This window comes from Asparagus officinalis, chromosome 3 (genome assembly GCF_001876935.1).
Source record: "Asparagus officinalis chromosome 3, Aspof.V1, whole genome shotgun sequence".
NCBI lineage: Eukaryota > Viridiplantae > Streptophyta > Magnoliopsida > Asparagales > Asparagaceae > Asparagus > Asparagus officinalis.
In genome coordinates, this window is record NC_033796.1 from 32,119,045 (window position 1) to 32,143,825 (window position 24,781).

At 39.4% G+C, this 24,781-nt stretch overlaps 1 protein-coding gene and 1 pseudogene across 1 annotated transcript in view; both read left to right on the forward strand.

Moving 5' to 3' along the window:
- Positions 4,181-6,566, forward strand: LOC109834901 (annotated as a pseudogene).
- LOC109833673 overlaps positions 23,672-24,781 on the forward strand; it is a 6,224-nt gene continuing 5,114 nt past the window's right edge. Inside the window, exon 1 of the mRNA XM_020401426.1 lies at positions 23,672-24,040. Coding sequence (XP_020257015.1) covers positions 23,686-24,040 — 355 coding nt within the window. The 5' untranslated portion in view covers positions 23,672-23,685. The remainder of the gene's footprint in view (positions 24,041-24,781) is intronic.

Below are 24,781 nucleotides of genomic sequence, written 5' to 3' on the forward strand. Positions count from 1 at the left end.
AAGAGACCTCTCTTCTTATCTCTCGTGATTTGCATTCCAAGGATCTTCTTCGCTGGACCCAAGTCCTTTATGTCAAACTCCTTTGATAACTGCTGCTTCAAACTCCTGATATCCTCCATATCTGCACTTGCAACCAACATATCATCAACATATAATAGTAGGATGATATAGCTGGACTGATATCTTTTGCTAACTGAAGTTGCGCACAACTCTAATTTCTGAACGGTCACCGTCTTTGTTAACATATTTGCTGGGTTCTTACTTCCTGGAATCTTTTCCAGTTTCAACACGTCATCTTCCAACAAGGATTTGATGAAGTGGTACCGAAGCGCAATATGCTTCGTTCTAGAATGAAATGCGGAATTCTTAGCCAAGTGAATCGCACTCTGACTATCTCTATGCAAAACATTCTTCTCCTGTTTGAATCTCAGCTCTGTTAACAAACCCTGAAGCCATATCATCATTGTACTGGCTTCAGACACTGCAACATACTCAGTTTCTGTAGTGGACAGAGTGACAATCTTCTGTATCTGTGACATCTAACTAACAGCTGTAGTTCCGACGGTGAATACATATCCAGTTGTACTTCTTTGGTGATCGACTTCACCGCCGAAGTCTGCATCTACGTACCCTTGCACTTCCACTTCTCCCTTACCAAAGTGCAAACACTTCTGTGTGGTGCCTCATAGATATCTTAGAATCCACTTGACCGCTTCTCAATGAGCTTTTCCTGGATTCGACATAAACCGGCTGACCACTCCCACTGCATGACCAATGTCTGGTCTTGTACAGACCATTGCATACATCAAACTTCCGATAGCTGAGGCGTAAGGAACCTTAGCCATACTCTCTTTCTCTTCTTCTGACTGAGGAGACTGATCCTTCGATAGACGAAAATGGCTGGCCAAGGGTGTGCTCACAGGCTTGGCGTCGCTCATGTTGAATCTTTACAAAACACAGTTGATGTACTCTGTCTGAGATAACTGCAAGAGACCTCTCTTCTTATCTCTCGTAATTTGCATTCCAAGGATCTTCTTCGCTGAACCCAAGTCCTTCATGTCAAACTCCTTTGACAGCTGCTGGTTCAAACTCCTGATATCCTCCATATCTGCTCCTGCAACCAACATATCATCAACATACAGTAGTAGAATGATATAACTGGACTGATATCTTTTGAAGTAGCAACAGTGGTCGGCGTTGCACTTCTGGAAACCTTCCTTGTGCATGAAACTGTCAAACTTCTTGTACCACTGTCTTGAGGCTTGTTTCAGTCCATACAAGCTCTTCTTGAGTCTGCACACCAGGTTCTTCTTCTTTTCTTCTGAGAAACCTTCTGGCTGGTGCATGTATATCTCCTCTTCTAGATCTCCATGAAGAAACGCCGTCTTCACGTCTAACTGCTCGAGATGAAGATCTTCAATAGCTACAATACTCATCACTGTCCTGATAGTATTTAGCTTCACCACGGGAGCAAAAATATCGGTGTTGTCAATTCCTTCCTTCTGCTAGAATCCTTTGACAACTAACCGGGCTTTATATCTTCTGGAACCATCATGCTCCTTTTTCACCCGGTACACCCATTTTTTGTGGAGTACCTTCTTACCCGTGGGCAACTCAGCTAGTTCCCACGTCTGGTTTGAGATGAGTGACTTCATCTTGTCTTTCATGGCGAGCTCCCACTTGCTCGCATCTCCATCCTGACAAGCTTCATCATAGCTTTTAGGCTCCCCACCATCTGTCAGTAACAGATAGTTCATATATCTCCTGTTGGGTACAGGAGGAAGAGAAGATCTCCTCAAAATCGGAGCTGGTGCGTCAGGCTCCTGCGCACCATCTTGTCCAACAGGCTCTTCTGGCTGAGGATCTTCTGCATTGAGTTCTTCTGAGAGGTTACTTGGGATATCATCTGCATCTACAAATATTGACTCACTCTCTGAGTCATTTGTCTTGTGCATGTCCTTGTACATCACCTTCTCGTTGAATATCACATCTCTGCTCCTGATCACTTTCTTGTTTTCATTGTCCCAAATGCGGTAGCCGAACTCATCTTCACCATAGCCGATGAAAGTGCATTTCTTTGACTTGGGATCAAGCTTATTCCTACCTTGATCACTAATATGCACGTAAGCTACATAACCGAAAACTTTGAGATGTGAGAGTTTTACCTCCTTTCCGCACCATACCTCCTCTGGTATTATGTGCTCCAATGGAACCGATGGACCTCAGTTGATCAAGTAAGCTGCTGTGTTGACCGCTTCTGCCCAGAATTACTTCGATAGGCCTGACTGTACCCGAATGCTTCTGGCTCTCTCTGTCAACGTTCAGTTCATCCGCTCAGCTACACCATTTTGCTGAGGCGTGTCGGGCATGGTTCTCTCCATTCTGATCACGTGCTCATAGAAGAACTTCTTGAATCCGGTGTCTTCATATTCACCGCCATTGTCAGTCCTGAGCTTCTTTATTCTCAGACCGGTCTCATTCTCGACTATAGCTTTCCATCTCCTGAAAGTCTCAAATACTTCTGACTTATACTTTAGAAAGTAGACCCACACTTTCCGAGAGTGATCATCGATAAAAGTCACGAAGTAATGTTTACCACCAATGGACGCGGTGGTGGTTGGTCCCCAAACATCTGAGTGAACGAGCTCTAGCTTCTCTTTCCTAGGGGTTCTGCCACTTGTCTGAAAGCTGACTCTCTTCTGCTTTCCGAGTATGCATTCTTCACACATATCCATCTCCATTGACTGCAGTCCTGGGAGTTTTCCCTTTTTGTGCATGATCTTCATCCCCTTTTCACTCATATGACCGAGTCTCTGGTGCCACAACTTTGAAGTCTCATTACCTGCTGTAACTGAGATCAAACAACGTGCACCTGCTGTCATATATAGGGTACCAGTCTTCTTGCCTTGGGCAATCATCATTACGCCCTTTGAGATCTTCTAATCATCTCCATGAAAGGTCGTGGTGTATCCTTCGCCAGCCAACTGGCCTATGGATATTAAGTTCTTTCTCAGGTCAGGAATATGTCTGACATCCTTCAGCTCCCATACTGACCCATTCAACTTAATTTTCACCACTCCTTTGCCCACAATAGCACACATTTGATCATCACCAAGGTATACGTATCCAAGATTTCCGGGGGTATACTTCTCAAAAAATTCTTTCTGATAAGTAGCATGGAACGACGCTCCTAAATCTAACACCCAAGATTCCTCCTTGCTCTCCAAAGAGCATATCAATGCGTCGTTTCCTCCTGAGGTGGAGGTGACATTCACCTCTGCCTTCGCCTCCTTCTCCTTCTGCGCACTCTTGCACGGATTCTTGTAATGTCCGGTCTTTCCATAATTCCAACACTCGATAGCCTTCGAGCTGTTACTTGGATTCCTTGACTTGGACCTCCTGTCCTTTGATCTACCTCTATAGTTTGATTTGCCCCGTCCATTTCCTCTGGTTGAATTTCTACCTCTTGATTCTGTATGCAATACTGAAGAGGTTGTACCTTCACCCGATTCTCTCCGTCGAATCTCCTCACTGAGAACCAGATCACGAATGTCATCGAACTTCAACTTGTTGTTTCCTGACGAACTACTCACTGCCATGACTGTAGCGTTCCAGCTTTCTGGTAGGGAAGACAAAAGTATCAACGCCCGAACTTCCTCATCAAACTCAATCTCAACTGAACTCAATTGGGTTGTAACCGTATTAAGTTCATTGAGGTGTTGTGCTACTGACGTGCCTTCCGCCATTTTCAGATTGAATAACCGCCGCATCAAATGAACTTTATTTGCGGCTGATGGTTTCTCATACATGTTTGAGAGTGTTGCCATAAGACCCGCCGTGGTCTTCTCCTTCGCTATGTTGAATGCAACATTGCGAGTCAACTTCAATCTGATAACTCCGAGGGCTTATCTATCTAGAAGGTTCCACTCATCTGCCTTCATAGAATCTGGCTTCTTCCCCGATAGTGGTTGATATAGATTTTTCTGATACAGATAATCCTCTATCTGTATTTTCCAAAATCCAAAATCTGTTCCATCAAACTTCTCAAGTCTTATTTTTCCTTCATCTGTGGCCATGGCTCCAACTTGAATCTGACTTCCTCTAGATCGTTTCACGCTCTGATACCAGTTGTTGGGAATACTACCCGCTGGGGCTATGTAAAACCCCTAAAATAGCAGAAATGCGGTATAGAGAAAAGTACACAATATTTACGAGGTTCAACAACTGCCTACGTCCTCGGGAGCCACACAGTAAATTTCTTATTAATCTAACAAGAAATTACAAATCAAGAGCAGATCCTAAACTGAGATCTCTCATAAATAAACACTGTAGCTACAGTGTTAATAATTAAAGGGAATAATCTCTTTCAATTCTCTCTTGAGAATACCCCTTTCAAAGGGAATAAAGAACCCTAATTAATTTCTTTCTCTCTCTTCTTAAATCCCCCCTCAAGATCTCAAATCCCAAGTGCTGGAGAAAAGAAGGGGACGAAAGAAAAAAATCGCCGCCAGGAAGATTAGGGAAAAAGGGCACATGAGCTAGGGCATCGGGGGTTGCTTTAATAAGGGAACACGACAGGCTGGCGACAGCCTGTCGCTCGGAGTCTCCAGCGATGCGAGCGTCCCGCTTGGACGCTAAGGTCGGAGCGCCTCTCCCCCACAAACGTCAGGGTCGGGATTTCCAAAAAACACCAAACGCCAAGGTCGGGACTCCTGTGCGAAGGGCTCGAGCTCATCTAGCCTCGCCGTCGACCTCATCACCTGAGTCAACGCCCTCACTCGCCGGAGCTACTCGCTGACAGAGGTTGGTATCCACCCCCAAACTAACAACGTGATCGAGCGAGGGTTGAGAACCAAGTAGAGCGTGAACGAGAAAAAAACAACTGGAGGCCACCAAAGAGCAATACCTCGGATCGAAGAAACCTAAGCAGAGAGTCATAAGGCCTAGCAAAAAGTTTCGATTTTCTTTTGATTGGGAGAATACTGAGGACACTTCTAGAGACAATTCAAAACCCTCACAAAGCTCGTCCCTTGTTAGGCCGAGGGTTTCTCACTGGAATCGATCGACGGGAGCAGAAGAAGCAGGCGGTGATGCACGAGAAAGAGGCTGACATGTGAAAGAAAGAGGTTAGATTGGACGATAGGGCTGAAGAAGCTGCAGCTCGAAGGGAAAAGGAAGCAGCTGCTGATCTTTGTGATATTTTTGCTATGAGAGTCGATAGACATTGGTCAGAGAAGAAGCTCGAAGAAATGACTGAATGAGATTGGAGAATTTTTAGAGAAACATTTTGTACAAGGGTACGAAGCTTCCCAGGCCAATGAGGAACTGGGCTGAGGGTAAACTTGGCACTGAGCTTCTTAATGGTAGTTGAGAAAGCTGGGTATAAGCCCCCATCACCGATTCAAATGGCAGCAATTCCTCTGGGATTGCAGCAAAGAGATGTGATTAGAATTGCAGAAACTGGGTCAAGAAAAGCTACAGCATGTGTGCTTCCAGTGCTTGCTTATATAAATAGGCTTCCACCGATGAGTGAAGAGAATGCAGCTGAAGGGCTTTACACTGTTGTTATGGCACTAACAAGAGAATTAGCTTAGCAGATTGAGGATGAGACTGTGAAGTTTGCACATTAGTTGGGGATTAAAGTTGTTTCGATTGTTGGTGATCAGTCTACTGAGGATCAAGGGTTTAAGATTACACAAGGGTGCGAAATTGTGATTGCTACACCAGGAAGGCTGCTTGATTGCTTGGAGAGAGGATATGTTGTTCTTAATCAATGCAACTATGTTGTTCACGATGAAGCTGATAGAATGATTGATATGGGTTTTGATCCACAGTTGGTTGGTGTTTTAGATGTCATGTCTTCATGCAACTTGAAGCCTGAGAATGAGGATGAAGAGCTTGATGAAAAAAGGATTTATCGAACTACTTATATGTTCAGTGCGACAATGCCACCAGCTGTTGAGAGGCTCACAAGAAAGTGCCTAAGGAAACCTGTTGTGGTTTTAATTAACACTACTGAAAAAACTACAGATCTCATCACCAAAAATGTGATCATGCTGAAAGAATATGAGAAATTCTCGCGTCTTCAGAGATTTCTTACTGATCTTGGTGATAAGACAACCATTGTGTTCTGCAACACAAAGAAATCTGTAGATGATTGGGCCAAGGATTTGGACAGGGCGGGTTATAGGGTTACAACATTACATGGTGGAAAATCTGAAGAGCAGAGAGAGAGAAGTCTTGAAGGGTTTATCAACAAAAGTGGCTACCGTTGTTGTGACATTGATATCCAGATGTTGCTCATGTTATAAACTATGAGATGTCAACTAGTATTGATATGTATACTCAATAGGATGTGGGGGAAATGAGAGAGCTGGAAAAACTGGAGTTGCGACGACTTTTCTTATGTTTCAGGTTACTGATGTGTTTATGATCTTAAGCAGATGTTGACATAGAGTAATGGTTTGGTGCTGCCTGAGTTGGCGAGGCACGAAGCTTCTAAGGTTAAGCCAAGGACTATTCCTGATAGACCACACAGAAGGGATGATACTGTGTTTGTACTTTGAACAACTAGGCCGATGGAATTCTTGTGTGAGTCTCATGTGTTGTAGATGATTTCCTCTCCTTTTATAGGCTAAAAGAGTGAGTTAATGGTCCCCTTAATTGTGGACTAAATGACCATTAAAGTAGAAGTTAGTAGGGAGCGGTTATCCCCAAAAGTAGCTCTGAAACACGACTATTTGGGCGAATTTTGTGGGCTGGGCGAAGTTCGCTGAAGACGTGGGCGACAGTCGCTTCAGTCGTGGGCGAAAATTGCTTCGAACGTGGGTGATTTAGTCCATGTGGGTGAAGTTTGTTAGTTAACAAACTTTGCCTACAAGTTCGAATTTAGCTCAAAATTCGACTCTAGCTTGGTCGACTGATGACGCCTTTCGACTTGATGTGAGGCGTGTTGTGGGGTTACCCCGTGTCTGACCTGGTTGGGTCGATGTGAGTTGCTTGGCGATGTTCGCTTTAATCATCAGGTGATCTTCGCTGTAGCTTGTTGTGGGCTTGACTTTGAACCTATTCAAAGGTTAGGGCTCAAAAGGATCCTTTCTATTGATAGAATAGTTTGGCTTATATAGCCTTACACACATTTACATATAAGCCTTCTAATATCCCTCAATTACATTAGCTTCTCAACACTCCTCCTCAAGATGGGCGAAAGATATCTACTAAGCCCATCTTGTCACACCCTCTGGCTAGATCTACTGAGCTAAGTTCTTTAGTTAAGCAGTCTGCAGCCTGCTCCTTAGTTGGAACATGACCTAACTCTAGTAGCCCACTGTTCAGCTTCTCTTTGATGAAGAATCTATCAATCTCAATGTGCTTCATTCTGTCATGCTGAACTGGGTTGTTGGCGATGCTAATAGCTGACTTGTTGTCGCACCACAAACTCATCTTGGCCCCTTGGTCAAGATTCAGCTCTACCAGCATGCTCTTCAGCCACATCAACTCCGCAACTCCCAAGGCCATGACTCTGTACTCTGCTTCAGCTGTTGATCTCGCCACCACAGATTGCTTCTTGCTTTTCCAGGAGACTAAGTTGCTTCCTACAAATATGCAATACCCTGAGGTAGACCTCCGATCATCTCCATAACTAGCCCAATATGAGTCACAGTAGCCCTCAATGTTCACATGGCCACTCCTCTTGAATCTTAGTCCTTTGCCAGGGGCTCCCTTCAAATATCTCAGTATCTAGTATACTGCATCCATATGACCCTTCCTCGGGTCATGCATGTAGTGGCTCACCACGCTTACTACAAATGAGATGGCTGGACGTGTGTGACTCAGGTAGATTAGCCTGCCCACCAATCTCTAATATCTCTCACTATCAACTGGTTCTCCTGCCTTAGCACTCAGCCTGAGACTCTGATCAATCGGTGTAGCAGTAGGCTTGCACCCCAACATCCCCGTTTCTGTAAAATTAGATTAGCACTTAATACAATAACTTGGATCTTTAACTCAGGGCGGTTAGTCCTTAAATCAAAGATCAAAGAGCACCAAGCTCTGATACTAATTGTTAGACCCTAGAGGGCGGGTGATTAGGGTCTTATGCTAATCTAATCCCAATTAATAGCAATTAAAAGTTATGTTGATCAATTTGTTCTTACAAGCCTGAGACTCTGATCAATCGGTGTAGCAGTAGGCTTGCACCCCAACATCCCCGTTTCTGTAAGAAGATCCTGTGCATACTTCATCTGGGAGAGAACAATCCCCTTAGGTCCATGAGCTATCTCTATCCCAAGAAAGTATTTAAGCTGACCCAGATCCTTCACTTCGAATTCTTTGCTCAATCTCACCTTGAGCTGAGCAATCTCCTTCTCATCATCTCCAGAGATGATCATGTCGTCCACATACACTGCCAACATAGTGATGTGACCCCCACTTCTTCTAAAGAATACAGTATGGTCAGCATTAATCTGTCTATATCTCATACTAACCATGGCTCTCCTGAACTTGTCAAACCATGCTCGAGGGGACTGCTTCAGCCCATACAAAGACTTCTTCAGCCTGCAGACCTTACCTATTGTCTGTCCTGTGCCACATCCAGGTGGTATCTCCATATACACCTCTTCCACTAGATCTCCATGTAGAAATGCATTCTTCACATCCAGTTGGTGTAGTTCTCATCCACCATTTGCTGCCAAAGAAATCAACGTCCGAACAGTACTCATCTTCGCCACTGGTGCAAAAGTTTCATCATAGTCAATGCCGTATATCTGGCTGTACCATTTTACCACCAGTCGTGCCTTGTATCGTTCAACCTTCCCTTTTGGATTCTGCTTCACGGCAAACACCCACTTACATCCTACTGCTCTTTTCCCTGCTGGCAATGTCGCTAATTCCCACATGTGGTTCTTTTCAAGAGCCCCCAGCTCCTCATGCATAGCTGCCTTCCACTTTGGGTCCTTCTTAGCCTCCTGCCAGTTGTTAGGTATAATAACAGAATCTAATGATGCAATGAATGCTCCATGTGAAGGGGATATGTGAGAATAGGAAACAAATTGAGCTAGATCCCAACCATATCTCTCAGGAGGATTTCCCGCATTACTGCGAGTAGTCCTCCTTACTAACATTGAAGTGGGAAACGGGGTAGGAGTATGAATGATATTACCTGAAGTGGAGGGTAGTGTAGGTGTCTCAGGAGTTGGAGTAGAGCTGGACGAGGGACTATTACCTGAAGTGGAGGGTAGTGTAGGTGTCTCAGGAGTTGGAGTAGAGCTGGACGAGGGACTAGGCACTGGCACTGTAGGCATCTCTGGTTCCTTACCCCTCCTACTGTATGTAAGTAACTCCCCCTGAGCTGTAGGCCTAACACCTCTTGTCTCCTCCTCCTTCCCTTCGTCTTCATCCTCCTCCTTTGAGTACGAAATCGAAATTGGGATTAACCCCCTTGAGCTCTCATCATTCTCCCCCTCTCGCCTCATACCTCCAGTATCGGACAAGTCTCCAAACGGTGAAGTAACCCCCAGTGTGTAGTATGGCTCGAGCTCCCGAAACCGCACATCCATGCTAATAAACAGCCTTTTCTCCACCGGGCTCCAGCAGACATACCCTTTCTGTGTGCCATTGTATCCCACAAATATACACTTCACAGCCCTAGGGTCTAGTTTCCCAACCGATGGTCTGTTGTCCTTCACAAAGCACACACAGCCAAATACCCCCCCCCCCCGTTATCTCCCTTTAGTGTCTTACGGGGTGACTTCCACTCAAACACACTCAAAGGCATCCTGTTGATTAAGTGAGCAGCAGTCAAGACTGTTGTCCCCACAACATCTTTGGGACATTCATCGTCATCATCATGCTCCTAGCAACTTCTAGGATATGTCTGTTCTTTCTCTCTACTACCCTATTCTGAGCTGGGGTGTATGGGCATGTAGTCTGGTGTAGAATCCCCTGAGCTGACAGATACTCCCCAAGTGTTCTGTTGGTATACTCTGTCCCATTATCCGACCTCAACACCTTTACTACTGCACAATACTGAGTCTGGATGTGCTTGTGAAAATCCTTGAAACAACCTACTACATCACTTTTGTTTTTTATGAGATACACCCAAGTGACTCTAGAGAAACAATCAATAAATATAACAAAAAACTTACATCCATTTATAGAGTTTACTGGGCAGGGTCCCCATACATCAGAGTGTATTACTTCAAACTTATAAGAACTTCTACTCCCCAAACTAACATAGGAGCTTCTAGTAAGCTTCCCAAACTCACAAGCATCACACTGAAGTTTTTGCTTATTTACTTTTTCAAACAGAGTTGGATACATTTTCCCCAAAATTTCGAATGACGGGTGTCCCATTCATTGATGATAGAGCATCAATTCATCTTTTGCACACATTTTAGCTCCTCCTGTTCCCGTCCTCTCAACTACAGATGTTAGCGCTGAGTCCATCCCTTCGCGGTCCAGGTACCACAGTCCACTACGCCATGTCCCAGTCCCAAGTCTTCGCCCTGTCCCCTTCTCCCGAAAGACCACCTTGGGAATGTCAAAAGAAACAATACAATTTAGTTAGAGGATAATGGCACTAATGGATAACAATATTTCTGCAATTTTCAAATGTACTTTAAAGGAAATGGAATAATCTCAGTATCTATAAACTAATTGCCTTACTATGTATCTATTCGGCAGTGCAACATCGTGTTTTCAAAGTACTGATCAAGATCTCAGAGTCCGAGAGGTTGTCATCAATGTAAGTCTATTAGCAAATTAATATTCTCTAAAACCTATCATGTTAAATTAATCCAGTATTTTTGTGAGTCAATATGATATCTCTTTATCAGAGCCCAATTATTTATCACTCTTTTTTATTTGTCCATCTGAGTTAAACTGAAGTAGGTTGTTATAATGTCCACAAATACCTATCTATGTTAAGTAAGTTGTTATAATATTCATAAGTATGTTTAAGATAAATTTATCGTACAAAAATAAATAATATGAGATGAGGAAAAGTTGCACACAAAAATAAGGTTCAAAGAGCACGGGTTGAATACTAACATAAAAAAATATAAAACATAAAAAAAATATAAAAAAATTATTATTTCGGGCCGGGTTGGGCCCGGGCCGGCACCAAAGAGCCGGCCCGGGGCCGACCTGAAGCCCGAACTTGGCCCGGGTTTCCGGGTCGAGGTCGGGCTGGGCCGGGCTCCGGCGGGCTTTTTGGACACCCCTACGTGTGGGTGACGGGCGGATCCATATAGGACCCAACGGGCCCTGGTCCCCCCTTGGAATTTAAAAACAAATGATACACCTCCACAGACCCAAGGTTTTTTGAGATGGTCGTGTTAGGCTACTGTGGATGCGAGGCTATTTTGCATATGGGCCAAATATCATTATTTGGGCCGTGTGCGTAAACTATCTTAGTCCCATGCATAAGCCCCTCTGATCAGTTTTCTCTTCTATAGGAAAAACAATGTGCGTTGTTTCATCCATTTTCATGTATTTGCGTAGGTAGGATAACATAGTAGATAGTTGTTCTTCTTGCATTCATAGTTGTTGTGGTTGAGGTTTATTCTCGTTATCATGGTATTAGATTCATAGTTCCTCTTTCGAATCTGGTAGATAGTTAAGTAGCTTCCTACTTGTAATAGCCCTTCTACTTGATGTTTTTAATTAATAGATGATATGGCTCTTGAGTTTGAGTTTGGTATTCTTGTTTGTTGATGAACTGAGTTTGCAATTTGGGGTTCTAATGATACGAGTCGTCGTGCGAACACCCTTTGATCGCGGAATTACCAAAAGGTGGGTTAAGAAGAAGACAATTAAAACACAAGAACAATTCAGTATGGCGAAGGAAAATACATTCTCTAGAGTATGAAGAATCAATTATTACAAATCTCTCCCTCACAATCTCACTAGAATCAAGAACAACCTCTCAATCCTCTCTAAATCCTAATACAAAGATTAGAATATCTCTCTGATCTAAGATCTCTAAGATCTCTAAGATGATCACAATCTAAAGCCTAATCCTTTTGATTAGGATCACCTTAGACCTAAAACCCTTTAGATCTACATCTTGGCCTCTCACCTCCTGTTTAGAACCCTAAACAGTCCCTATTTATAGGGTTTACAACATGGTGGCAATCTGGTAAATAACCAAAACCAAACCCAACTAGGATTCCTTCAAAACAGAAACCAAGTCTGCCCAGGAAACCTCGATGAGTCGACTCATGACTGCATATGAGTCGACTCATGACTAATGAGTCGACTCAAAAACTGATGAGTCGACCGAGCAGAAACTTTTGACAAAACGGCTGGGTTTCGTGAGTCGACTCATGACAGGCATGAGTCGACTCAACCTGATGAGTCGACTCATGTACATGTATGAGTTAACTGACGAGCTGAAATCTGGATTCTTCGAATTTGCTGCTCGTCGTCTCGTTCCATGCTTCCACCCGTGCTCCATCGTGTCGCTTCACACCACTATTCTTAAGATATCATGAGAATCACCTATCCTTAAGCTCCCATGAGGATCGCTTTTCTGAAAAGAAGATACACCCGTATCATGGATCCCCTCTTTAGAAACTTGAAGTCATGTTCAAGTTAGACCTTTTGCTAAGGAAACTCTCGAGCCCCTCCATCTTTTCTGTACCACCTGGCCTTGCTAGGAATCCGGTCTCGACGTCCGATCAAAAACAACTCATTCGTCCCGCGTCTCGTCATAGTCACCGTTCGCTCTAAGTTGCAATCCTTCGTCGATGGCTTTTCTGGAAGTCTAATGCACAACGAGACAAACTTCTTGCTTGCATTCACTAGTCTCTTCGCTCGCATCACCGTCCCCAAGCTTGTCTCCCTCGGAAGAGATGCCAAACGAAATATGAACTTTTTACCATCCTTAGTGAAGGTGTATTTCTGAGCCCGTCTCTCATAGATCGCATATTTATCCCATAAGTACGGATTGCCCAGTATAATCTGACAAACATCCAATGGAACGACGCCGCACGTGACCTCGTTAATATACGACTCGTGGAGCGTAAATCTGATAGTGCATTAATCAACTACACTCAGTTTCTCCTCCTTCTGAATCCACCCCAATGGATATGGCTTCGGATGCTTGACTGTCTTCAGACTCAGCTTCTGAACCAATGCCTAGGATATCAAATTCTTCTCGCTACCCGAATCAACAATGGCATTAACCAAACTGGTCTTCACCTGCAACTTAAGAACAAAGAGTTGCTCTCTCAGGTCGTCGTCCTCTTTCGTGGTCTACTTCCCCGCTATAAGGTTGAGACTGCTGTTGGGCTCTGTCATCCCCGGGATTTCTTTCGGACCTTAAGCTATCATATATACCTTTTTCTCCTCTTTCTTCTTCAACCCTCTTGGCTTGAGATGAGAATACTTCTCCCAACACCGATCAGCTGTGTGTCATGTCTTCTCACAGTGACTACAAATCAGCACTGCTTTCTCTGGATCACCCTTCTTCTTCTCCTCCTTAGATCGAGAACTACTAGACTCGCCTCCTGTCTGTTTGGAGTCTCCCTTAGCCTCATTGCCCTTTTTTTGCTTGTCCTCAAGGGCAATAGCCTTCACGCTCGCCTCTTCAATTGATTCCACCGTGAATAGCTTCATCTCCTTTCGGATGTAATCGCTCAATCCCGTCATATACTTCATAAACACAGAATATTCCTCTGTCATAATGTTGAGGACCATCGCCTGCTGCTGGAACTCCGTGGTGTATTCTTGAATGGTTTGATTGACCCTTTGGCGCAAGCCGTACCACTTATACTAACGCTCTTTAAGGAATCTCATCGGGTAGAACTGCTTCCTCAGTAACTCCTTGAACTTGTTCCACGACACCGTCTTCTTCTTCTGCTTGCAGTAGGATTTCCACCATGTCAACGCGTGCCCTGAAAGCTTCAAAGTCGCGAACACTATCTTCTCTTTTGATGAATAGCCATAAAGAGTAAAATACGTCTCCATCCGCTCGATCCAGTCATTAAGCCTCTCGACGTCAACACTCCCATCATAAACAGGAATCTCCACCTTGAAGTCAATCTTCAGGTTATGATAAGAATTCTTACCCCCTTGATGCAATGCAGCCTTAACGGTCTCCTCCTCCTCGTCGGAATCTGAATCTAATCTCTCGACATCAAACTCAACAATTTTCTTCGAAGAAGATTCACCTTGTTTGCCACCTCAATTGATAAGACTGACGAGTTGTGTGTGAGTCGAACCTATCGTCTCGATCTGCTTCTCCAATGCATCAATCCTCGCTGAATTGTCTCCTTCAGTTATCTTATCATTCCTTATCTTATGAACTTCTTCCAAGGAAATAAGGATCTCACCAAGCTTCTTGTATTGCGATCGAGTAAAGACCATACACAGGATGCCCCCTTCACAGGATTTGATTGCTCTGATACCAACTTGATATGAGTCGCCGTGCGAGCATCATTTGGTCGCGGAATTACCAAAAGGTGGGTTGAGAAGAAGACAACTAAAACACAAGAACAATTCAGTATGGCGAAGGAAAATACCTTCTCTAGATTATGAAGAATCAATTATTACAAATCTCTCACGCATAATCTCACTAGAATCGAGAACAACCTCTCAATCCTCTCTAAACCCTAATACAAAGATTAGAATATCTCTCTGATCTAAGATCTCTAAGATGATCACAATCTAAACCCTAATCCTTTTGATTAGGATCTCCTTAGACTTAAAACCCTTTAGATCTACATCTTGGCCTCTCACATTCTGTTTAGAACCCTAAACAGTCCTTATTTATAGGGTTTACAACGTGGTGGCAATCTGGTAAATAACCAAAACCAAACCCAACTAGGATTCCTTCAAAGCAGAAACCAAGTCTGCCTAGGAAACCTCGATGAGTCGACTCATAACTGCATATGAGTCGACTCATGACTAATGAGTCGACACATAAACTGATGAGTCGACCGAGCAGAAACTTTTGACAAAACGGTTGAGTTTCGTGAGTCGACTCATGTATATGTATGAGTCGACTCACGAGCTGAAATCTGGATTCTTCGAATATGCTGCTCGTCGTCTCTCCACGCTTCCACCTGTGCTCCGCCGTGTCGCTTCACACCATTATTCTCAAGATATCATGGAAATCACATATCCTCAAGCTCCCATGAGGATCACTTTTCCGAAGAGAAGATACACCTGTATCATCTAATCTACTTTGTTAAGGGTTTGTGGTCCTCTTTGTTAAGGATAGGCCTGTCCATCCGGCCCGGCCCGGCCCGGCCCGGAAATCCGGGCCCGGGCCGGGCAAAACCGGAGCCCGGACCCGGACCCAACCGGGCCGGGCTCCGGGTCGACCCGGATTTTTTTCAATTTTTTTCTTTTCTTTTTTTTGGATAAAAAATGCTAAAAATTAGTTTAAATTTATTATATTTTATATAATTATGTATTAGTATATACTTATAAATTATTATGTAACTATATATTATATATATTATATATACATATATTATATGTAAATATTATACATATATTATATGTAAATATATTGTATATATTTATAAGTTATAACTTTATACTAAGAGAGAGAGTATACACACACATATTATACATATATAAGAGAGAATACTTATATATACATATATACTAAGAGAGAGAGAGTATATATATATACACACATATATTATACATATATAAGAGAGTGTATACTTATATATATACTTATATAAGAGAGACTATACATATATAAGAGAGAGTATACTTATATATACATATATACTAAGAGAGAGAGTATATATATACACTCATATATTATACATATATAAGAAAGTGTATACCTATATATACTTATATAATAGAGAGTATACATATATAAGAGAGAGTATACTTATATATACATGTATAGTATAAGAAAGAGTATATATATACATACATACATACATTATACATATATAAGAGAGAGTATATATACACACACATATTATACATATATAGAAATATATTATATATACATATATTATACATAAATAATACAGCTGGGCTCCGGGCCGAGGCCGAGCCGGCGGGCTTTTTGGACACCCCTAGTTAAGGAGAAGTGCTAATCAATTGTGCACACTTCTTTTTATATGTTGACCCTCCCTTGCCAAAATTCCTGGCTCCGCCGCTACTTGGGATTTGTTTATGAATCCTTGACAAATAATGCTCAAGGTTCATTCTTATGGCATTTGTTTAGATGGGGGATGATCACGTATATATATCCGAAATTCCATAACATGTTAGTGTCCAGTTAATCACTTACCGTAGCTTTCTTTAATCCTACATGTTATCACACATTTATCAAACCATTTTACAACAACAGCAATGTGACTATGCGATCAACTGAATAGAAAAGTTAAAACCAGATAAATTTTTTTTAACAAAACAAGCATTTATATTCATTTTAAGGCAAGAAGAGATGCTGCTGTAAATAAATTCAACTAACACATCAAAATAGCTCCTAAATCCCTCAGAATGAGCTTATACCCCCCATCAAATGAGTATAATGGAAAACCCCTAAAGATCAGGGGCGAATTCAGGATTTTAGTTCGCGACGGGGGTATAAAGATAGACGAAAAATTTTCTTAATGCAATTTTATTCACATGAGATACACCACAACCCAAACAAAACGAGTAGAATATTAAACGTCAATACAGTGGCGGATCCACGCCCTATCATGTGGTGGTTCAAATTTTATTTTTTCAAGTACTACTATTGGAGACGTAAAAAAAAATTAGTAAGAAAGCAAAAAACTATTTTTAGAGAAGCAAAAATAAAGAAAATAGGAGAAAAGTAGATATATAAAAACAATTATTTGGCTTATCTTCATAAATGGATACATTGAAAGGAAAAGAAGCAAAAAATAAGGTGGAGGTAAAAAAAAGAAAGAAGATGAAGTAGAGAACTTGGTTGGTAATAGCAAACTAAGAAAGCTTTGGGAGTTTCGAACCTGTGACCTCTTAGAACATAGAGGCAACACTAGTACCGCTTGGCTATAAGTCACTTATGTTTGATAACAGATATGTATAATATATATAGAAAACTTATAAATATGAGGTGGTTCAACTGAACCAGTTTGAACAGGCATGGGTCCGCCCCTGCGTCAATATCTCCAACATATTTCAAAAGAGGAAGACAAAAATTATGTAGAAAATATTCAAATAACCATCATCTAATTTTTTATAAATAAAACTTCTCTAACTAATAGGAATTCGACGTTCCTAAAAAATTTTAAAGGAGGAGGTTTTACATAAACCACACTATATTTTTTTCTCTTTTTTTTGTGGGGGCTACTAAAGACCCATCTCTAAGTAGACCAACTAAAGTCTCAATCCTGGGGAAATAAATCAGGGGAAATTTTTTAAATTGGGGAAATGATTTCACCTGACGTGGAAACATGGTGATTTGGGGAGAGAGCGATTCGAGTGCAAATAGCTGTCTCTATTTGCCTTTGAGAGGTAATTTGCAATTAGCTAGTTCTCTCTTGGGCGCGGAAGCAAGAGAAATAATAATAAATAAATAGCAAATAACAATAATGTAAACATTTTTGATAAAAAGGGGTATTTCTTCTAAATTATTTTTCGGGCTCTCCGTAGCTTCCGTTTGTGGCCGATGAACATGAGGCGCAAAGTTTAGTCCCAACTCCCAAGTCAGAGAGTGGGGTTAGCTAATAATTAGATGATTTTCCTTCGGTATTGGAAGGGATTAAGTGGGCTTAGATTTGGGCCTCGCCTGATGCTGAACAAATTAAAAGGCTTGCTCCTTTGCAAAGAGTCGGCCTACAATCGGATGTGAGCCCATGGGTAGTAAAAATTTTGTGTTTTGTTTTGCAACTTTAGGAAACTAGTTTGTTTTTAATTTGGCAATAATTAGATCAAAATTAAACTATTTTGCTTTTCTTTTAATTCCAACTTCAAATTTAGTTTTCTTTTGGACCAACTCCATCCTAGTTAAACAAAATCTAATTCAAACACAATTCTATTTACCAATCGCTAGACACACCTTAAACATCCACAAAAGATTTTACTTGATAATTCATAGTTTCATTCTTCTCTAAAAAAACTAAATCATAGTTTTATGTACAGATTAATGTAGAGAATATTACATAATGCGAGAATTAAATCAATAACTTAAATATCTCTGTTATCAATAAAAAACTATAGTGATGCATCTAGATATGAACGTGATGAGCATGATAATAATTAACAAGGCGTGATGTAAAGCTTAATCTCTACTGAACCTTAACGTATAATAGAGACTAAAAAAGAAAAGGAAAAAAGAACACAAATAATAACTTCAAATGAAGGTAATATGAAATTCAATGAATTTAAGTTGTGCATATATAGTTATCGGCGGGGGTTGATCCACACAAGTTAAAGTGATGACACGTGACATCACTTTTGTCCAAGATTCCACCCAACTAATTACCTCACTCTAATAAAAAAATCTCCTTAGATAAACTTGGTGCCCCCTAAAAAATATTGTTTTCTACCATAAACAATTCATATTTTCTATCTAGGCTTCTATTATTATCTCTATTTTATTTTTAATGTTTTATATCTGTTAAGTTAATTTATTTAATTTTAGAATATTAACTATGTAATGACATCATTTTCCCACAAATTCTAGATCCTCTACTTATTATTATAGGAGACTAATAAATATATCTCAATTGAGAACCATTATTTAACAAAGAAAATACGACCATTAAATCAAGAACCTACTGCTGTTCATATATACGCAACTTCCTCTTTTTAATCGAACTAGTTTTTATGCACATGCAGCGCACGTGATAAAATATCAAAATATTTTTTATATTTATTTTATTACTATAAATAAGTCTGATTCATCTTGAGTTCAGATATGTTAAATTGAATTATTTTATTTACTATTATTTTTATTTAAATATTTTTAAAAATCAATATATGGAATCACACGGTCAATTTATTAAAAATCAACACAATGCTTTCATTTTTCATCATTGTAATTTACTTATAGACCAATCATCTTGGCTCATTGACTTTACGTAGCATCTTCTTTTTATAATGCTATTTTTAAGTGTTTTTTCTTTTGCGACAATATCATTTCTCATGCTGTTAATGTATGGAATCACATAGTCAAATGAAAGTAGATTAAGTTGACGGATGTCCTCTAGCTCTTCGAATGTCTGGTCATTGGGCAAGCTGTACTTCTCTACACGAGTAACAAATCATAAGAGGGCAGGGTCTGGAATTTCTGCAGATACATACTTATCATACTGATCCGATGATGTGATTTTGTGATCTCCAATAAGAATTATTAAGATAAGTGCATGTGGTAGTCCTCTTTTGAAAGTGATCTCCAATAAGAATTATTAAGATAAGTGCATGTGGTAGTCCTCTTTTGAAACTCAATTACGTGAACATGTGCGGTAACTTTTCCAAAGATCTCAAGTGCATGTGGTAGTCCTCTTTTGAAACTCAATTACGTGAACATGTGCGGTAACTTTTCCAAAGATCTCATTCTTAAAGAGTTGATCTTTCAAGTCTTAGAACTTTACTCGAAATATCCTTGAGGTTAGATCTGGCCTGTCATTATGGGTTTGACCTAGATGTAGTTGCTCAGTGATCTCTTCCCATTCTGGATTACATGTCATTGTTATAAAAAGATCTTGCTTTTCAAATCGTTGTACTAATGACATTGCATCAATGTATCTATGACACATGTCTCTAGGATTATCTATGAATGATGATGGAAGCATTATTCTCTTCCCCACTTGGCATGTATTTGTTTCCCCGGCAGCTACACTGTTAACGATGCTTTGGAATAACTCTGCTCTGATTTCTGATTGTTTATTTCTAAATTAATCAAGTCTTGTTGTTTCAAGCTTTATGTGCATATCAACATCATATTATTATCGAGAGTCTCTTATCTAGAGCTTATGACAATAATAATCTCGGCATGAGACTTTTTCAGGTTTTGGTGTCTTGATGCCTATAAATTTGAGGGTTAAGCTATGTTCATATATAATAATATTACTAAGATTTGTGAATTTAAATTTACCTTTACTTTCTCGATTAAATATGTCTTCTGCAGATGTGAATGTTGGTAAGGCTACTGAAGTCGCTATTATAGTTCTTTGTTGATTGAAAGCTCTGATATCCCTTTTATCCCTTCTTTTAATATTTTGATGTCATCCAACCTCTCCTTTTGGAAAGAGTAAAGGATACTGCAGCGGATCATAACAGCTAAAATAGTGTTTCACTTGATGTCTTCCTCCTAAGTGTGCATGGATAACTATCTCTTTCTCAAATGGTGCATTGTCATTATTTTCTTCAATCCAGATTACAGCCACCTGATCTGCTATTGGTGAGTTATAAACACTTGATCTAGTACAACGTTACTATTTATTAGTATCTTAAATTCTTCAAAAGTTTGATAATCATTCAATTTGCAAAGGAACTTTGCACATGTGTTTCCTTGCAATATATCCATCAAGCTCTTAGTTACGATTTCACTTATATTTGCATTATCTAATATTCCCAATCGATTTTGTAACTCATTCTCTGTATCATAGAAGTAAAGCTAAAAGTATGAATGCTTATTTTCTTTTGGAATTAGAGCAAGGAGATTATGATATATTTGGCCTTATGCTCTAAATGTAAAAACTCATTTACTATTTGATGTGAGCTTGATGCAAGAGATCAAGTCTTGGACAAGCCGAGAAGAAAAACAGTCCAGTCCAGTCGAGCAGACGACTCGAGACGACATGACGAGACGACAGGCGACAAGACGAGTCTACACATCCCAGTCGACATGAAAGGCGGGACTACTTGACATACTTAGTCGACTCATGTCCAATCGACACGAAAGACGGTATTACTCGTGTCAAATCGGACTTCAGATTAGGAAAGAGTCCTTTGGGTTATTTTCTTTTTGATTAGGAAAGAGTTCCTTTTTGGTTATTTCCTTTTAGATTAGGAAAGAGTTCCTTTTTTGTTATTTCCTTTTAGATTAGGAAAGAGTTTTTTTTAGTTATTTAGATTAGGAAAGAGTTCCTTTTTGGTTATTTCCTTTTAGTCTAGGAAAGAGTTTTTTTGGTTATTTAGATTAGGAAAGAGATCATGAAAATAAAAAAGGAACATACATATTGAAGGAGATGAAGTTACTATGAAAATTATGTAATTTCTTGGTTTATATATAGCCATGAGGTGTTGCATGTGATTGGATAATAGTCATAATTAGAGTTCTCTTTGTACAAACATTTAAAATTTAAAACTTAGAATTTGATTAGGATTGTGTTTCGTTATTTATTTTGAATTTAGAGATGTTTATCAAGGCATGCCTTCGTTGTTCAAGTGCATTTGCAAAATTTCAATGCCCTAATATGTGTGAATGTGTTGCATAATACCAAGGTATGCCTTCGGATATTGATTAATAAGTCAGATTATATCCCACGACAATATTTGATATAAAATTTTATGTGTTGAACTATTTCATGTGTGAATATAATGAAAAAATATGATTTAGAGTGATAAAAGTTTTACCAGTGTAAGCGTCCAAATATCTTTATATGTTTGGAATTAATTAGAAAAATAGTGGCTTTGTCACTCGGCATTAGTCTCTAGAAAAATATGGAAAACTTTATTACTGTCTTTAACGCCTATGGGCTTGGCCCTGTCTGGACCAAGATCTCTATTAGGGCATTAGCAAATTCTGTGGGCAAAACATTATTTTGAATCAAGGTGATATTTTATTTTATGATTACATGACAAACTGATAATTTGATAAAAATCCAGATAATCCATGATTATCCAAAGCAACTGTTGCTTGACAAAATATTGTTACAATAAAATTTCCATAATTATTTAAACCATTAATGGAAGAGTTTGCTTGTTGTTTGAATGAATTGCTCATGCAAAAGAAGGATGGTTCTCTCAATGGATGTAGTATTATATCATAGATAACACTCAGTGCTCTAGCATATTTGTAAGGTTAAATCAAAGTATTGAGCGAATTAATTTACTTACAGTCATCATTAAATATTCTTAAAATATTTGTAACATTTCATTGTTGTAATGTGAGTTCCTCCTCTCTCTTCATAATCTAGGTATACGTATATGAAGACTAACTACAACGCCTTGGTATACGTCTATGAAGACTAACTACAACACCCATGTGTTAATTTTATTAATAGATTATTTGCTTCACATGTATAAGTGGATTTATATCATATTTGAAATGATAATTAAATATAAGATTAAATAAAAAATTTTAAAAAAAGGTATCTGTTTTTTATTTTGATTTAATCAAATAAAATATATAATCAAATAAACCCAAATTTAAATAATATCAAATATGAAGATTTACCTTGATAGATGGAGAACCTACAACAATCAAATCCTTAATTAATCCTCGAAGATTTACCTTGATAGATGGAGAACCTACAACAATCAAATCCTTAATTAATCCTCTAAATACTGCATGCAAACTGAAGAAATTCAATTTTTTTTATCAATTACCATAAAAACTAATTGCAGTGCAAAACAAGTATCACCATTAAATCAAGTACACAATATTACTAAAGAATAATCATGAAAATAAAAAAGGAACATACATATTGAAGGAGATGAAGTTACTATAAAAATTGTGTAACTTCTTGGTTTATATAGGCATGAGGTGTTGCATGTGAAAGGATAATAGTCATAATTAGAGTTCTCATTGTACGAACATTTAAAATTTAAAAATTAAAATTTGATTAGGATTGTATTTCATTGTTTATTTTGAATTTAGAGATTGATTAATAAGTTAGATTATATCCCCCAGCCATAATCTAGGTATACATGATATAACCTTTGGTTTTCGAGTGCACATTCACACGTGATATAATCTGTAAGTGGATTTCTTTTTTTAAAAGTAAGTGGATTTATTTATAAGATACCTGATATTGTTTTAAAAATTGAAACATTAGATTTATATCCTAAAACTTTGTAAGTGGATTTATGAAGACTAACTACACTGCCTACGGTTTTCGAGTGCGCATTCACACGTGATATAATCTGTAAGTGGATTTATTTATAATATACCAGATATTGTTTTTATAATTGAAACAATAGATTTTATATCCTAAAACTTTAAGTATTATATCATTTTACAGTAATTTGAATCTATTAATCTGTAATTTTGATGGTATATACTACCTTGGATTAGAATAAATTATTAAATACAATTTAAAAATTAGAATTTGATTAGTGATAGGATAGTTCAAACTATATAGGGGTATTTTTGTCTATCAAATTTTTTTTCCGAACTCGTGCTTTTAAAGGGAGTATGATATTTGAATTACACTGAGCAATGAGGTAGGTTGGTTCTGTCAAGAAGCTTTATTTAGCGCACAACAGCCACATTTTTCATAAAAATACACGTGCATGTTCCTCGTGTAGAATACAGAACCAGATATCATTCTTTATGCTTTTTTTCATCTCGAGTCAAAGCTAAAATATCACTATTTTTCTCTTTTTAATCAACAATAAATTTTCCATTGTGTGTTGCATTTGCTGTTCACGTGTTTCGCACTCTACGTGGGACCCGGGAGGGCCCCAGCTCGTCGCGCTCACGGGTCACAACCTGAAAGGGAACAGTTGCCGGGTCGGGTCCATCTCTTTTTATATGGCGAGCATTCGATCTCTCTCAAAGCTATGATGGCCATGGCTTCTTCCTCCTCCTCCTCTTCGACATGGATCTTTCACTCTAAACCTCCAAAGCGCGAGATCTCTCACTTCTATCTTAACGAATCGATCAGAATCAAGAGAAGAACTCAAAGGTTGCTGATCGTCAAGTGCTCGTCTTCACTTCATGAAGAGCCTCCTGTCGTTAGCAAGACGAAGAAGGAGAAGGTGAAGATTGATGAAGATTTGAGTTTAACGGTGAAGAGTTCGACGCCGTTGAAGGGGCGGCGGCGGAGGAGTCCGATCGATCTTTGGAAGAGGATTTTTCTCGCTTCCAAGAAAGTTAGAAGCATCATCTTGCTCAACGTAATCACTGTTATTTACGGTAATTTACCTCTTCTCCTTCTTAAAAGTCTTAAATCTAGTTGCATTTGTGGTTTTTTTTACTAAAATTGAGCGTCGCATTAGCTGGATTTTGTACTGGCAAATTGAACTCAAGTCTTAATCTTTTGTGGGAAACCTAATCTAATGTGCAGCACATAAGAATACAGTGTGTTATAGTTATTATTGATTTTGACTTAAAGGAACAAAGAACTATTGGGGATAAGTATGTTAATATCCAGTTCATTAGATAGTTAATCCAATCTAAAGCAATCTGCTTGGATCAAATGGGCTTAACTTGAATAAAATTCGAAAGAGTTCAACTTAGATTATCTAATTGAATATTGGGGCTTTATTAGGGTAGTATGTCGCTACCAAAGGTCTATAGATTTACTATAACTTGTGCAGAAGGAGATCTTGGTCGCTAAGGCTACATGACGGGGGAATGCGGTATTCGGGTTTGTGAGAAGTTAGGCTACATTTATAAGGAGAGGGAGCTTGGATGACTAACGTATTCCAAGTTTAGATCAATGTAGACATGGTTGACTATATTCCAAGTTTAGATCAATTTAAACATGGTTGACTATATTTAAAGATGTATTCCAGTGCATATTAAACACAGAGTTCCTCATAAACCTGTAGCAGATGTACTCTAGACATTCATGGTAGGGATTTCATGAGATTTAAAGGCATAAAAACACTTGAAGAAAATGTGCATTTGGCTATGGTTTGTGTTTTTATTTAA